The following is a 15,638-nucleotide window of genomic DNA, read 5'->3' on the forward strand; positions in this document are numbered from 1 at the left end:
CGGGCATGTCAGAGAAAAAACTAGGAAATCATGTCCTTCAATTTGATTTTTTAGGACTGACTGGTTTTCGGTTTCCATTTGCACATTTTATAAGTGACCAAATACAAGGATATGATCTTCATAGGCTTTTTTAGGAGGCAGTTCACAGACTCCAAATGTTTGGTTTTCTATGTTCTTTTACCTTCATGGATGGGGCAGCGAATAATCGTTCTTTTATGAACATAAATGTTGCAGACAAGAATAGCAGAATGGTGAAGAATGTTTGCAACTTTGAAGAAAAAGTTGCATTCCTCATGGACTATTCACATGTTGTAAAAAAGATTAGAAATAATATATTGGCCAGTGGCATTAAAAAGGGTTGCACACGGAACCTGAAAATAGTATCAGGAGAACCCATTCAGTGGCAAATGTTCCAAGACTGCTACACTTGGGATAAAAAGAAATGCCCTTCAGATACATAAAAGACTTACAAATGAACATTTATATCCATCACAGCAATCAATCAAAGTACTGAAGAACTGACGGGAGTTGATTTTGTCGATGTTTATTTATTTTAAAATCAATGATATGTTATTTTGCATGACAAGTACATGTATACGTAGTTTCTAATTTGAATTACGCATATTTTTATAATATGAATTTTAAAACTTGTTCGACTAGAATGTCGAGAAACCTCCATATGAATCATGTTAAATAATATTTAAAGATAAAATTATTTCAATCAAAATATGTATCAAATGTAGAAATATTTTTCGAAAATTGTATGGATCCAAGCAATATTGAACTCTAGTCTCGTTCAACCAAACGTTCGGCTGACACCGTAAATCTCCGACAAGGGTTTATGGAGACAGCCGAGCGTCGAGTTGAACGAGACTATATTGAACTCTGGCGTAGGAATACATACGACTACAAAAAATATTTAAAATGTTCGTACCATTTAAAATCTGACTATTTTTAAGGTATTTGTAAATAAGTTTCCTTGAAAAACAATGCTTTAGCATACATTACATCGAATTCATCAATTATTTTCAAGAACTAAGTCATTTCAGGAGCAATGATTTGTGCTGAGGTCCAAACACTGTTTCACTTTCGGTTTGTCCGAGTGACTGCATACATGTAGGAGAGTTGATTAAAAACCAACTCCCAAAAATGAGAATCCATCTACAGAGGAGGTTCTTAATAAAGAAATGCTTCACCTATTCCTAGAATATCAAAGTACATTGGGAAAAAACGGATTTATTTTAAATGGACCCATCAAACTTCTGCAACAAACATCAAAGTTAGTAAGAATTTTCCGTGATAGGAGACTAGTAATGAGCCTTGATGATGAAAGACTAAGAGATCTCCAACATGTTCTTGCTTGGTTCCAAGAATGGAGGGAAGGGATACAGAAAGAGTCTTCACCAAACAGCTGTCTGATGTCTTACCAGTGCATGGATGACATAGAATCCTGCATCATTGGTTTTCTTGAGCTTTGTTCTGTTCTATAAGGGAGAATAGACTTGGACATTATTATTACTCCTGCACTGATAAACTCTGACATTGTAGAAAACATATTCTGCCAGCAGCGTTCTACATACAATGGGGCAAATTCGAACCCAAATGCTCTGCATTACCAAAAAACTCTTTACAGTGTTATTTTAGGACAATCAACTATTTCAAAAAAGCAAATTATTCAAAATCTGGAGAAAGAACTTTGTCCCTGACTCTCAACAAACCCAAAACTATCAAACGGCAAAAACATACAGCTTCAATTGATGTACCTACAGTACCCATAAAAGTTATTCGTCTATGAATGTTAAATAATTAACTGTATTATGATCAGTGACCAGTTTGTTAAATTGTGCTGATAATTGAAATTTGATAATTTTTTAAAATTTTATCAATGAAAACTGTGTATATTGTATTTATCGATGAAGTAAGATAGACATGTAGTTTTACCTGCTAAACCGACAGCAAGTGAAGTCATCAATTTGAGTATGACAGGGAGATTCCAGAAAGCCATGAATTATGCTTGGATGTGGGATACAAGTATTGGCGTTGAAATTGATGACCCTCACATATTTCGGTGACCTAACTCTGCTGATCGCAACCCCCAACTGTCCCGGCGCAAACATTTTACGGCAGTCCACCTCTACACTAAAAAGAATTTGCACAATAAATATGCATGTAGTGGTACATATGTTTTGCTAAAAAAACTAAAACATGCTATCACTTTGACAAGATAAAAGTATGTATGTGAAACATTCATTGCCTTATAGTGTTTAAAATTCTGAATTAAATGGAATTATTGAACAGAAAAGTTCATAAAAAAAGGTTGTAATATTAAGGTAATGGCAAGAACTTAGAGATTAAATAAAGCTAAAACTAATTGAGAAATTGTTTCTTTTTCCAAGTTGCTTTATAATAAACAGATGTTTTACTACTATGTTTAACAGAACTGAAAAAGGTGAGAACTACAGAAAGACATGGAGTTATCATTATGATACTAAATCATTATGGTAATTATCTTAATTGTTCCAATATTCATGCTATTCTCTACAAATTTTTAATAATAATATTCTGTTTATTGTGAGTCTTTTCAAAACAACATATGCTTACTGTACATTTCTATATACATGAATAATAATTTTACATGTACCTATCTAAAGTCATGCCTTGAGCCTTGTGAACTGTCACGGCGAATGCTAATTTCAGAGGAATTTGGACTCTTTCTGCCACATTTTTCTTCAAATCTGGACTGTAAACTGCCAAATTGTAGTTAAAGAATTAATTAATAATAACAAATATATGTGCATTACTTTAAAAAATAAGGCTCATGGGAAAGATTTGGAAATATTCAGCATTAAATTAAGGAAAATCTAGTTTTTTTTATCAAATGACATATTATATTTTAAAATTGTAATACCTGAAATGTTTCTTTAGTGAATTTTCTGGTAATGTTGACAGATTGAAATTGAACAGTTGGTCAATCACTGTCGCATGAAATAGCTCTGCCCTGCAGTCCATTATACAGTTTATCTGAAATGTTTTGCAACAAGATAACTGGACATCCTTTCCTAAGCCAAAGTACTGGAGGTGCTAATAGCCTATGAAGAGATTCAAGTTTACCATTGTCGGTACGTATGTTCATATGTTTCTCCGGGCCAACTTAAAATTGAATCCCTATTATGTTTTTCAACAAGATCATTTGTAGCATATAGTTTAAGAGAATCACATGCTTCAGAACAAAAGTCTTGTTAATAAACTGGGGATCATTTTGTCTGATAACATCATCTAAAACAATCTTATGTGGGATGGCTTGTTGAGATATAGTACTTTCAAAACAGAATTTTCCCTCATCATGGTACAAAAGATTTTGCACGGGTGGAAGTTGGTAGAAGTCACCACAGAGAATCACTTGCATACCTCCAAAAGGCAAGTTCTTATTTTTTGTAGCACAACATTCATCAACAATAAGTACATCAGTCTCAGAAATTATTCTGTGTGTCTCCTTCTTATTGTTTTCAACTACACTTTGTATCTTGGTTATATCATACCTAAAAAGTAAGAAATAGTATCTTGTGATCAAGTAAAAACACATATTTTAAACTGTGTACAGATTATATATCAATTATTACACACAAGTACTTAATATAAAGTTTCAATACATAAGAGTCTGATTTAAAAAAAAAAATAACAGTTATAACATTGCAGAGTTTAAATGAAGAATATAAAACTCTTTACACACTACCCATAGTTCAAGGGTGTTATAATATCATTTTATTTTATCAAAAATTGAAGAAAAAACTGCGATCTGGGCATGTGTGTATGTAGGTATATATACACACATGATGTATAGTATGTATAGTATATTGATTATATTATATTTATACTACATTGCATTACACATGTTACATGCGTACATGTTTGTAATCACATCCTCCAAAACACACCCACCCAGCTTAGCTCCGACCACACACTGCTAAATATGCACATTAGACAGATAATATGTAAAAATAAGAATAAACCAATGCATCTGCCCAATGCTTATCTGCCATCGTCAATTCCACTCCAGCTGTGGACAGTCTGCGCTTTACATACAGCTCCAAAGTTAGAGCAGGCAATGCCTGTCGTGCACGTAACATGTACATTCTTAATTTGGCTTGAAGTCGTGTAAATTCTCTGAAGAAGCCATGTCTTGCCCGTCCCTGCTTGACCCCCGATGTACAAATTGTGTCCAGAAAACGCTCGCTGTTGTGCTTCATTCATCGTTATACTGTCAATGGATTTTTGTTTATGTTGTTATGTATATTTTTAGAGCTATTTCCGAAAAGTCCGCCAAAATCAAAAGGTCATGGTCAGATATAGCCAAAAATACACACCAATGAAATTGAGTTTAACATTGGCTATCAAAATGGCCGGCTTTGTCAGAAGTCGATGTGGGTGCAGAATAAAAGTTCAGTTCTGAGAGTATTTAAGGATTTTTTTCGGAATTTAAGGATGTAAGTAGCGTGAGTTTGATGTGAGATTTTAAAAGATTAGTGCGAATGTTTCTCGACTTGTTGCAATGCTGCTGTTGTCATAGGCAAAATCACATCGTGAGCCCTGGACTGGTAAATGTCCGAGTAAAAATAAATGGCGAATTCGAGAGAATATTGACGTATATCTCCGCTATTTGAAGACCCATCAGCTTGAAATTCGGCATGATTGTATCTTAGACATTACTTATCGGAAAAATATATGCATAATGCAAGTGTTATAAAAAATAATTGATTTATTAGGCTTTTGAAGCGAGCTGGTAGTTTTTTTTCTGGGTCAGAGTTCGACTCCTTTCTTTATTTATGGTTACATTGAAATTAATGTTAAAACGGGCTTGGCCCCTGTGGGTAGAAAGACCTAATAAAAACATAAAGAAAACAAATGATTTCTGTAACTTAAGAGTAAGTACATGTTAAACAATAAAGAGGAATGTTCAAATACAATATCTTGAAGTAAACATTTGGTTAACGATCAAAATCTTCCAGAGACGCTGTCAATTACACACTACTAAAGCAATGTCATTAAAACAAGGAAATTAGAATGAATATATAAATGTCTATTTATTACCATCAATAGATAGTGTTAATACGGTAAAAACAGTACGTTTAATGATTGTGTCATCAGTCCGTAAGTTGTTTTCTAATGTATTTGATTTGCGTGTATTGTTTTTAAAAATATTAAATAAAAGTTTGTATAGTTGATTGTTTTTGCTCTTGAAAGTACAACGAGTTAACTATAATTGTCTTTGTTGATGATAGTGATCCAGTAACAACAAACTTTTAAAATATGTTCATGTACCACGGCCCTTCATCAATGTAATGCGTAAAAAATCATAGAAAATATTTGTAAAGGAATAACATATCAATATTTAATTCGATGTTATTATTAAAAATCATCAAAACAGGATTTTCCTGCAGAGGTATTAATGTATATTGTTGAAATCATTTTCACTGTATTATTTTTTAATTTCCTTTTTATGTGTGTGTTCATGTCATTCGATGGTATATGTTTTCATCAGATGGCATACAAATAGATCATTCACCCTTTGCGTGTTTTAACATCCGATATTTTTCAATATTGGGATATTTATAGTTTTTCAAATTCTACGAACGTGTTACTATTCAGTATTGACCACCTTTGGTACATGTAAGATATGTACCATTTTTAAAAGCTTTTCTTTAAGTTTGAAAATGCAACGCTTTATGCTATAAATCATTGCGTACATATTTAACATATACAACCCCTGATGCAAACATTCTGTATTGTGCATGCATAACTTGACTTTATACATGTAGTAGTCCTAATACTTATTATTACCCAGTTTGTACCTACATATTCAATACTCAGCTAGATCTATTTTTGCATAGTATACAAAGGATTTAATTAGCGTAAGCATACTATGCCGAAATAGAGCACATCAAATGTTTTCAACGAAAAACTTCATTGCTCCGATGGTGGGTACCGAACTCTCAACCCTTCTATCATTACTTCGAAAGGCACAAAGCGCTACTGTTACACTACAATAGCCGATGGTATAAAAGCTGTTTTTATATATAAAACGTAGATACATACGATTGACACAAAACAGTTAAAATTAATAATCTTTCCAAAAACACATCAACATTGATAGGAATTTCAAGTTAAAGTTTTTGATAATCTTTTAAACCAATTAATTAAACATTTTTTAAGGATATTGTACATGAAAATCACGAAAACGCATTTTTTAAATGATGCTTGATAATAATTGCATAAAAAATATCATTTCTTGAAAAGAACATAAAACGTTTGCTTTTTTTATTGTACAGCAACTTGTTGATTAAATAATTAATCAAATCAATTAATTTATTTCACAGAATAAAGGCTTCCTTATCCGGTAATTATTTTAGGGACTATAACTTTACATCACATCTAACCTATAGCAAAGCACGTCGGTACAACAGTCGGCATAATGATAACAATAGTGTTGTGTTGTGCATGCACTATGCCTAAATTGAGGTCAGGGTTTGATAAATAGTTAACTCGCCTCCGGCTCGTGCACTGTGCATCAAACCCTGATTACTCTTTGGCATACATGTAGTACATGCACAACACAACATTATTATAGAAATGAGACGAGCCAATATTTTTATAGTAAGCCATTTATAATCCAAACTTTTTTTTATTATTAACTGTTGCAGTCGCACAGTTTAATGATTAAAAATAATTCAGAAATATATGATCAAATGACACATTTTATATAACAAGAGGCCAAGGGGCCACATCGCTCACCTGAGCAACAATGGGCATTCAAAAGATATTGTGCCATGTGGCCCTCGGTAGAATAACAAAAAAATAAATATTGTAAAGTATTCGAATTTCACACTTATTTTTGCATACACGTAATCTTTGACATTGTACCTTCATGAAATACTGTTTTTACACAGAATGAGAAAATCCTACGCAAGATATAGAACTTAATACTTGGTAGGGGTACACTGTTATATAACTTCTAATTCCCTGTATTTTCGTTCTCCCCCCCCCCCCTCCCCCACTTAATAAAGCGATCAAAATATATAATAGTTATTGTATTTTATCAAAACAATCCTACATGTATATATGTGAAGAAGAAAATTGCACCTCAATGCGCTCAATTTCTTAAATTAAAAATATTCAACAATTTCATTTGTCTTCTCCATTATAATTAAATGACTGTTGTTTACCTCGCGTAAACTCGTGACTTTTATAACTTTACTCACACTTGATTTATGAATACACTGGAATGAAAAATGTTGTCACGTGACATGTTAAAGAGCTATAATAATCAATGTTACCGTATTGACAGGCACAACACTCTAATTTACTATTGCCCACCCATTATTTTCATTTTTATTCAAAAATAACAAATGGCTACACACAAAGATAATTTTTCGCTGTAATATTTTCTTAGGAATAGCGATAATTCTTTTATCCCCGCAACAGAATGTGTCAAAACTATGGAAGCTGTTTTAACGTTGTCGTTTTTATTTACTCACATTTAACATTATTCATTGTATAAAGAGGGGGCCCCAGAGAGTAGTTATATACAGCATACCATTCTTTAATTTTTTTGTGTACAAGTATTTAACATACTCTAATTCATATAGAATTTCTAACGATCAACCAACATTTCAGCGTCAATCGTAGAATTATAAGCAAGATGAGCTCAAAATTTGCTAGGTTTGAGTCATATTTTGATCACATGAGTTTATTACATTCAGCTTACGATTTTTAAGTTGGTATTTCCTATTCGGCATTTAAAATGGAAAAAAATGAATGGCCTCAGATTCTGTGTATCAACATAGAATTGTGAGCAAATCTCTGTATATTGCTTATAATTCGAAGCTTAACACTCCAAAATGGTATATAAATATAAATTGTAGAACAATTAAACACAAGAAACATGCACTATAACAATAAAGAACACAATTTATTTTTCAAAATATATCATATACATATATATACCTACATATTTCCGTCAGCGATATCAAACTCTATTTAAACTGAATAAACTCGAGAAAATGCCGAGCATCTCAACAAAACATATTGCATTATTCTACCAATACGCAAAATATGACACTGAATTACCGATAGCCAGCTGAATGAATTGCAATTTAGTGCTTTCTTAATACATCAGATGTTGCTTAATTTGCGCAGATAAACAGTAAACTGTTTGATTTACCGAAGTCTCTGTTTGATTTGATACGTAAAAATCAGGAAATACAAGCGACAGTTCCCAGGTTAACGCAAAGCATAAATGAAAACGAAACGCAAATCACAACAAGCTACATGTAACACCACTGTCATATGTGAAAACTGTCAACGCATTGACATAGTTAGTCTCAATTTACTTCGCAAAATCGGCACCAATGTATTTTGCATGTTTCAAAGATTCCCCTCGTACATGTACACGAACTGTTGCACAACAAACAAATTCATCATTGTCAGATCGACCCGTTTATCATATAGTGTTATGGCTGCTTTAAACAAAGAACCTCGTTTTAGAATTATGGAATACGAGTCTTGGTAAAATGGGTAAGCAAACCCGGGCCGGGGCAAAATAAAAGCCGGGGCAGATCGGCAATCGTCAATTCCAATTACGCATTATTTTGCAGCAATATTTACAACGAATACAAATATACTGGTCAGTAAATATCTTGAAATTTTAATGAGATTGGCAGATTAATAACTGTCAATCTTTTGTTTTGCCCTGGCCCGGTCATGCCTACCCATTTCATAAGACCGATGGATGCTATAAATTGTTTGAAACACGCCTTTTCTTTCTTATTATTTTCGTAATAACTCCGATTTGAAACAGAATTAGCCCATAATTTTTGCAATTTATATGTTCCTTCCCATAAGGAGTATTCATGCTAAATTACGTTGAATTTGCCTCAGTAGTTCTTGAGAAAAAGATTTTTTAGAATGGATCCCTGACAGACAGACGGACGACGGACAAAATGTGATCAGAATAGCTCACTTGAGCATTCAGCTCAGATGAGCTAATTAAAACAATAATTGTTTTTCAAACCGTTTCTTTTATCACATGATGAATGACCATCTTTAAGTTCTCCTTAAAGATAGCTTAAAGATGCTTAAAGGTAGCTTAAAGACGATCTTTAAGCCACCTTTAAGCTACCTTTAAGCTATATGTGTTGCTTAAAGATGGCTTAAAGAAAGCGTAAAGATGGCTTAAAGGCAGCTTAAAGACTATCTTTAAGCCACCTTTAAGCCACCTTTAAGGACAACTTATAGGTCCTTAATGTCCAAACCTCTTTAAGCCACCTTTAAGCCACCTTTAAGCTACCTTTAAGACACCTTAAAGCCATTAAAAAAAAATTTATTTCAATATTGTGCTTAATTTCCAACAAAATGTATTAACTTTATGAAAGAAAAGGTATTAAAACGGTTTTTGTTCTAGAAAGAAAAATGAAAAAAAAAAACACAAAAAAAAACCGGCCACGGCGAGAATTGAACCCGAGACCCTTAGTGTACTAGCATCACCACACTTCCTCTTCGCCACGGCAACTTACATATATATGAGCGTTTTTATATCCTATATATCAGTGGATATTGAATCACTGTATTGAATGTGTTTACTTGAAAAGATTTTGACAAACCATTCAGTTTGTAACAATCAATTATATCTAATTTATAAATTACATGTATGCGTGTATTTAGAATGAAATACGGAACTTGGTCTTCAGTGAACAGAAATATATTATACCTAAATGGAAACCGTTAGGTTCACTATAGAAGGCTTTCTTAGTTAATAAATTTAAACCGAGTAGATATACGTTCATCTAATTTATAGCTATAAAAATGTAAGAAAGAAAATGAAATCATTTCTTTTATGAAATGCATTGATACTATTAGGGTATTTGTTCAATTTCCCGCAATTTCCGGGTTTTCATGATCGCGGCGCCGTTCCAATATGTTTAAATATTTACATGTAATTGTATGTACATGATTTTTAAACTTTCAATTCTATAACAAACAAAATTACCAATTACCGGTGACGTATTTACTGCATGTGGCAATTGCAAATGACTTGTATATACAATTGTATGATGTGCCAGGCCGGGTATATTTGACATATTTACCCTTATACATATATTTAAATAATCAACCCCTATTTATGACCACCGGTACATTAATTAATTAGCCTCAAGATTTTACTCTTACATACATGTATCGTTAATTTGTAGACGTAACATCTTTGAAACCCAGAGCTAGGAAATAATACTTTGAAAATGAATTACAAATGTAAATTAACTTTTATTCACTTGACTTATCGTATACTCGTACATACTAAGATTCAACGCCTTTAGAAACCCTGACGTGCACCTGGGCACACGACACACCTGTTGTGTATATCTTGTATATTCTGTGTTAGTTCCAGGGGTTTTCTTAAGTTGGACAAACAATAGACTTTAATTAGATATACACAAACATGCACCTGGGCACACGACACAACTGTTGTGTATATCTTGTATATTCTGTGTTAGTTCCAGGGGTTTTCTTAAGTTGGACAAACAATAGACTCTAATTAGATATACACAAACGAACAAAACTATGTCTAGACAAAAAAAGCAGTAATATCCTGCCCGATATAACAAAGGCAGTTGAGAGTCTTTTCATCTTTAACATGTATCTAGCAGATCTAGAATTAGAAATAATGAAAATTGAAAAAAAATACAAACCTTAAACCGATTAACAAATTAAATCATGCATTTTTGGTTCATTATCTTTATTTTGTTTAATAACCGGAGGAACAGAGAGAGAGAGAGAGAGAGAGAGAGAGAGAGAGAGAGAGAGAGAGAGAGAGAGATTTTTTTCACCGATTAATTTATAATAGGAAACAAACATACTTTAATTAGTTTTTTGCACATATTAAGATACAGAGACTGCGCTCATCCCTACAATAATTTTGAAACCCCCAAAAAATTATAAAGAATTTTATAACGGCAATCTGTGTCCATCGGAGCGGTGCTGATGATAGCGATCTGTGTTTAATGGAGCGACGATTAAAACCGCCTGGAACACCCCCCCCCCCTTCCTTGGAAATTATATTATCACTAGGATGACCCCCTCCCATCTCTATAAAAGAGCTTTTGCATTTAATATATGTTTTTATTGTTCAGCTTGATCAATATTGACTTAAAGGCCACTTAAAGACGGTGTAAAGGCAGTGTAAAGAGAGCGTAAATGCCACTTAAAGATGCTTAAAGATGGCTTAAAGGTGGCTTAAAGGTGGCTTAAAGAAGTTTGGACATTAAGGACCTATAAGCACTTGCTTAAAGGTGACTTAAAGGCGGCTTAAAGGTTGTATAGCCTTTAAGCTCCTTTAAGTCACCTTTAAGCCACCTTTAAGGACTTGCTTAAAGATGGTTTTTCGCCCTGTGTATTTTGATTCCAAATGATCGCATTTCACTCGTTCTTAATTTTTAGTTTCAAACTCGTGTTCGCATTGCTGCATTTCCTTGATGTTATCGATGTACTTTGATATCGAATAACAATCATTTATTAATGACATTTAAGCTATCATATTTCCTGATTTATTAATGTATATAAAAGCAACATGTTTGCACACAAAATCAATAGTTACACCTTCGATTTGAACAATTGTATAGGAATCACAATGCCGCAAGTATAATCACTTTCAAAACCGGCGCAGTGTATTATTTAGTCTCAAAACCTTCACATAATTTCACTAATTTTTTTTTAATTCAAGGTTTCATGTATTCATCAAAAACTCTATTATTCTAGTCTTTGGTTTCAACAATTAATTTACCATATTGTTCACACATTAAATTTAGTATCAATGGTTTTCACCTAAAGTAAATCGCTTATTATATTACAATGCTGTGACGTATCATTGAATTTTACGCCATTCTGTTTTATAATGAAGTTCAAATTTTCTCCTCGGTAATGCTGCCAAAATATCAATTTTAATATTGATCAACTCAAATTCAGTTTAAACATTTATATGCTGCTTCTTGTAATCTCAAGATAGACATGTTTTGTTTCATCGTCTCGAATAATGTTCGTTTCATTGTCTCTATTAGTAGGTTCTTCATCGGTATTTAAATTCGCATAGTTTTCAATCCTTATATCAATTTCACTGAGCCTTTGTGTGTCATCATGATCGTTAGTATTTCTGAAGACGGGGGAGAGATATGAAGATTCGGTATCTAATTGTACATCTAGGTCTCTATATGCAGTGTTATCATTTTCCTCTGCTTCGATCTTTTCCAATTCGTTTTGAGCTTGTTTCTCGCTCTCTCTTGTTCCGTTAGCATGTGTTGTTTTGCGGAAACATTTAAAAAATATATAAGCTAGAACAAAAATGGTGAAAGAAATAGCAAAAACACCGATAAAGCTGTTAACAACATTGTTTTTGAACAAGTCAAAATTTGTAGGGATATCAGATAGTGTTGTATCGTCGAAGTAACTAGTGTCTTTGGTAAAGACCCGGGGAAGGGTAGGGTTGTGAATCCTGTTATTTGATGATGTAAATACTACTATATATGAATCTGAAAAGTATATAAAAGTAAACATGATAAATAAAACTATGTTAAAAGGAACATTTTTTTCGAACATATTCTATGCTCAAGCTGTTATATAACCTATAATATATACTATATCTCTGGTCGTCGGTTGATGTTTTGAGCTGATTAGAACACCCATGTAAAAAGTGACAATCCGTTTTTGGACAGTCGCATAGTGCCTGACAACCTTCTCCATATGTAGGGGGCCTGCATTTCAATGAGCAATTTTTGCCATGGTAGCCAGTGGAACACTCTAAAATACATAATGCACTACACTTGATTTTTGTTACGTGGGTATTACCAGATGCTTTCGCGAATTTTAAATATTCATGTAGTCTTTATTAGAATCACATATTACAATTTGGATTTAGTTATTCAACGATAACAGACTTATTGAACGTTTTTAAATCCCTATACATCACCTCAAATTTTTCGGCATAACACCAAAAAAAATCATATACATTCGAAACGCTTACTTTCACATTTTCCTGAGAGTTTGTTCATCGCAAATCCATAACAACAACCAACTCCTTGAGCACTACAACAAAACTACTTTAACAGTATCCGGTAGCAAATATAAAATAAAAATGAAAAAAGTGGAAACCCCAAAAAAACCAAAAAACAAAACAAAAAACAAAACAAAAACAAACAAACAAAATACTTACTGTAAAACTTTAGTGCTTTCATTTCATATATTAAAAAACGTCTGAAGGTTTGAATTGAAAGGGTAACATTTTACAACTAGTGTTGCTTTAAATATATATATATATATATATATATATATATATATATATATATATATATATATATATATATATATATATATATATATATATATATATATATATATATATATTTAAAGCAACACTATATATATATATATATATATATATATATATATATATATATATATAATACTTACTCAGAACAAATACGATTTTCTTCACACGCTATGAGGTCAAAGAAAACAAAAAGCATAAATCCTGTTAACATTATTAATCTGAGAACTCAAAATATACAATTAAATGTGTCGTCAACGTTTTACAATGTAGCCATTTCTTCCTGTTCTCATTAAATTTTGTCACAATCAGTCGTAATAACTTGTGTTTGGTTTTTTTTAATTCACATCCGTCTAATACATACTGTTGGTATTATACAGGTGCAGGCGAACATGATGATTTTTTATGCTATTTAAATCCAGTTTAAAACGAATTGAAAGTTAGCCACGTTTTCCCAGGCAATACAAATCGTGATTTAAAAATTGCATTTCTTAATGGGCAATGTTTTTTGCACACGTCATTGTTTAGTCCTCTTGAAATTCACTCAGTCTGTTAAAACAGTTAAAAGTTAAAACAAACTGAAAATCAATTTCTACATGTTACATAATTTGTTTTGTTTAGTTTGTCCCTCAGGTTATCGTTTCCATAACTTTTTCTTGATTTTTTTAAAAATTAATTCTAACAGCTTTCTTTGGGAGCAGTTGATATCACAGCAATACTTCAAAGATACATGTATCTTCTTTCATAGTTCTCTCTATATACCCGGGGAAATTGACACAAATGTTTAAACATTCCTTGCGGAGGTTTATCATTAATTATGACAAAATGGAGATCTTTTATCCATTTGTAATAATTCTCGTTACTCATCGCACTTTGTTTCATAGTTATTATCCAGGTACATGTACGTTTCATGTCGTTTGCAATGCACAATTTATAATGGGCTCTGTATCGAAACCTGAAGTATGGCACAGAAGTGTTTTATTGTCCGTTCATTTATGTCGTTTGTACGACCTACTGGTATATTGTACGTACGATAAATCATTTCGTTATTGCAAATATGTATTTTTTATATCGGACTTAGTTCCCCGTGCATGCTCATAAAAAAAATTAAACTGGCAGTAATACGCTTCCGTACTGAGTTGACAGGTAGTTGTATAGCATTCTGTTTAGATATTTTTTTCGTCTAGAAAGGTCATATGCTTTTAACACTCAAATATTACTTTTCGGCAGATTTAAAAAATGATGTCAATAGAAAAAGAGCGTCTTTAAAATCGACCTAAAATAAAAAAGTGATTGTACATACACATGTGACACCCAACAATGAGGGGTAATTCATACATAGTCAAATCTTAGGGTAAACTTGGCTCGCAGCTGCGCACTAGGATCTACCCACCATCGTGCAGGTATGTAAACGAATGGACAATTATGAAATATTGGGAAAAAAAATCTTTGCATGGTATTTGTTTTTCCTATTTTAGAGTCAATGAGTATGTTTACGTGTAGATTACAAAACTCATAGGTGTGAAATATTGGACGTTTGATGAATAATAAATCAAGTTTACCCTGTTAAGCAAGCAATATAAGTTTAGAAAATATTGTTCAAATATTTCACATCCAATGTTTAAGAGGTTGTTTATAAAAGTTTGGTAACAATTAAAAAATCATACTTTCAGTTCGGTTTGGAAGTACTTGTCGGCACTTGTTTGCGTGTGTAATGTTTATGCAGGCAAACCCGGTAACAATGAAGAATCCTACTTTAAGTTCGGTTTTGAAGTACTTGTCGGCACTTGTTTGCGTGTGTAATGATTATACAAGCTAACCTAATGAGTTATGTCAAAAAAATACAATCAATGAAAGTAAACCGCACTTATGAAAATCTCAAATAGCATGCATTTTGCAAACATATTTCTACACATAATACATAAAATCTACTTTCGGTTTGATTATCAATGAATTGTCTACATAATCAATAACAGTCAACAGAAAAGTTTGATTTTCAGAAGTTAAACACATTATATGGGGAAAAGGATGTTTTGTGAAATTCGTAAATTGTCATGCTATTTTGCAACAACCCCTTAATTTATTGCTACAGTCCTTTATAATAGTTTGTATTTAGGGGCTTAACTGTTAGAAACACTGACCAGATTTCTAAATCTGTTAGTGTGTTTCTGAATATTGCACAGAAATTAAAAATCGATTACATAGTTGAATTTTGTGTAATCGATTATTAATCGATTCAACTCATTTTTGTCCCGTAATTGATTTTAATCGA

At 32.4% G+C, this 15,638-nt stretch overlaps 1 protein-coding gene across 1 annotated transcript; it reads right to left on the reverse strand.

Annotated features, from left to right (window-relative positions):
* Window positions 1-12,021: 12,021 nt before the first annotated feature.
* Window positions 12,022-13,580, reverse strand: LOC128183892 (multiple epidermal growth factor-like domains protein 10). The gene is made up of 4 exons (XM_052853112.1): window positions 13,510-13,580; window positions 13,064-13,125; window positions 12,679-12,840; window positions 12,022-12,572 (listed from the first exon to the last, which is right to left on the reverse strand). Exons 1-4 carry the CDS (start codon window positions 13,578-13,580, stop codon window positions 12,022-12,024), a joined length of 846 nt encoding a protein of 281 aa, XP_052709072.1.
* Between the last annotated feature and the right edge of the window lie 2,058 nt (window positions 13,581-15,638).

This window comes from Crassostrea angulata, chromosome 5 (genome assembly GCF_025612915.1).
Source record: "Crassostrea angulata isolate pt1a10 chromosome 5, ASM2561291v2, whole genome shotgun sequence".
Taxonomy (NCBI): domain Eukaryota; kingdom Metazoa; phylum Mollusca; class Bivalvia; order Ostreida; family Ostreidae; genus Magallana; species Magallana angulata.

Bases quoted from the DNA above. Each gene is read 5' to 3' on its own strand.
- LOC128183892 (XM_052853112.1), bottom strand. From the start codon at position 13,580: ATGTTAACAGGATTTATGCTTTTTGTTTTCTTTGACCTCATAGCGTGT. The intron at 13,126-13,509 runs GTAAGTATTATA...GTTTTGTTGTAG, and splicing joins GAAAATCGTATTTGTTCTGA to TGCTCAAGGAGTTGGTTGTT. The intron at 12,841-13,063 runs GTAAGCGTTTCG...TATGTATTTTAG, and splicing joins ACTCTCAGGAAAATGTGAAA to AGTGTTCCACTGGCTACCAT.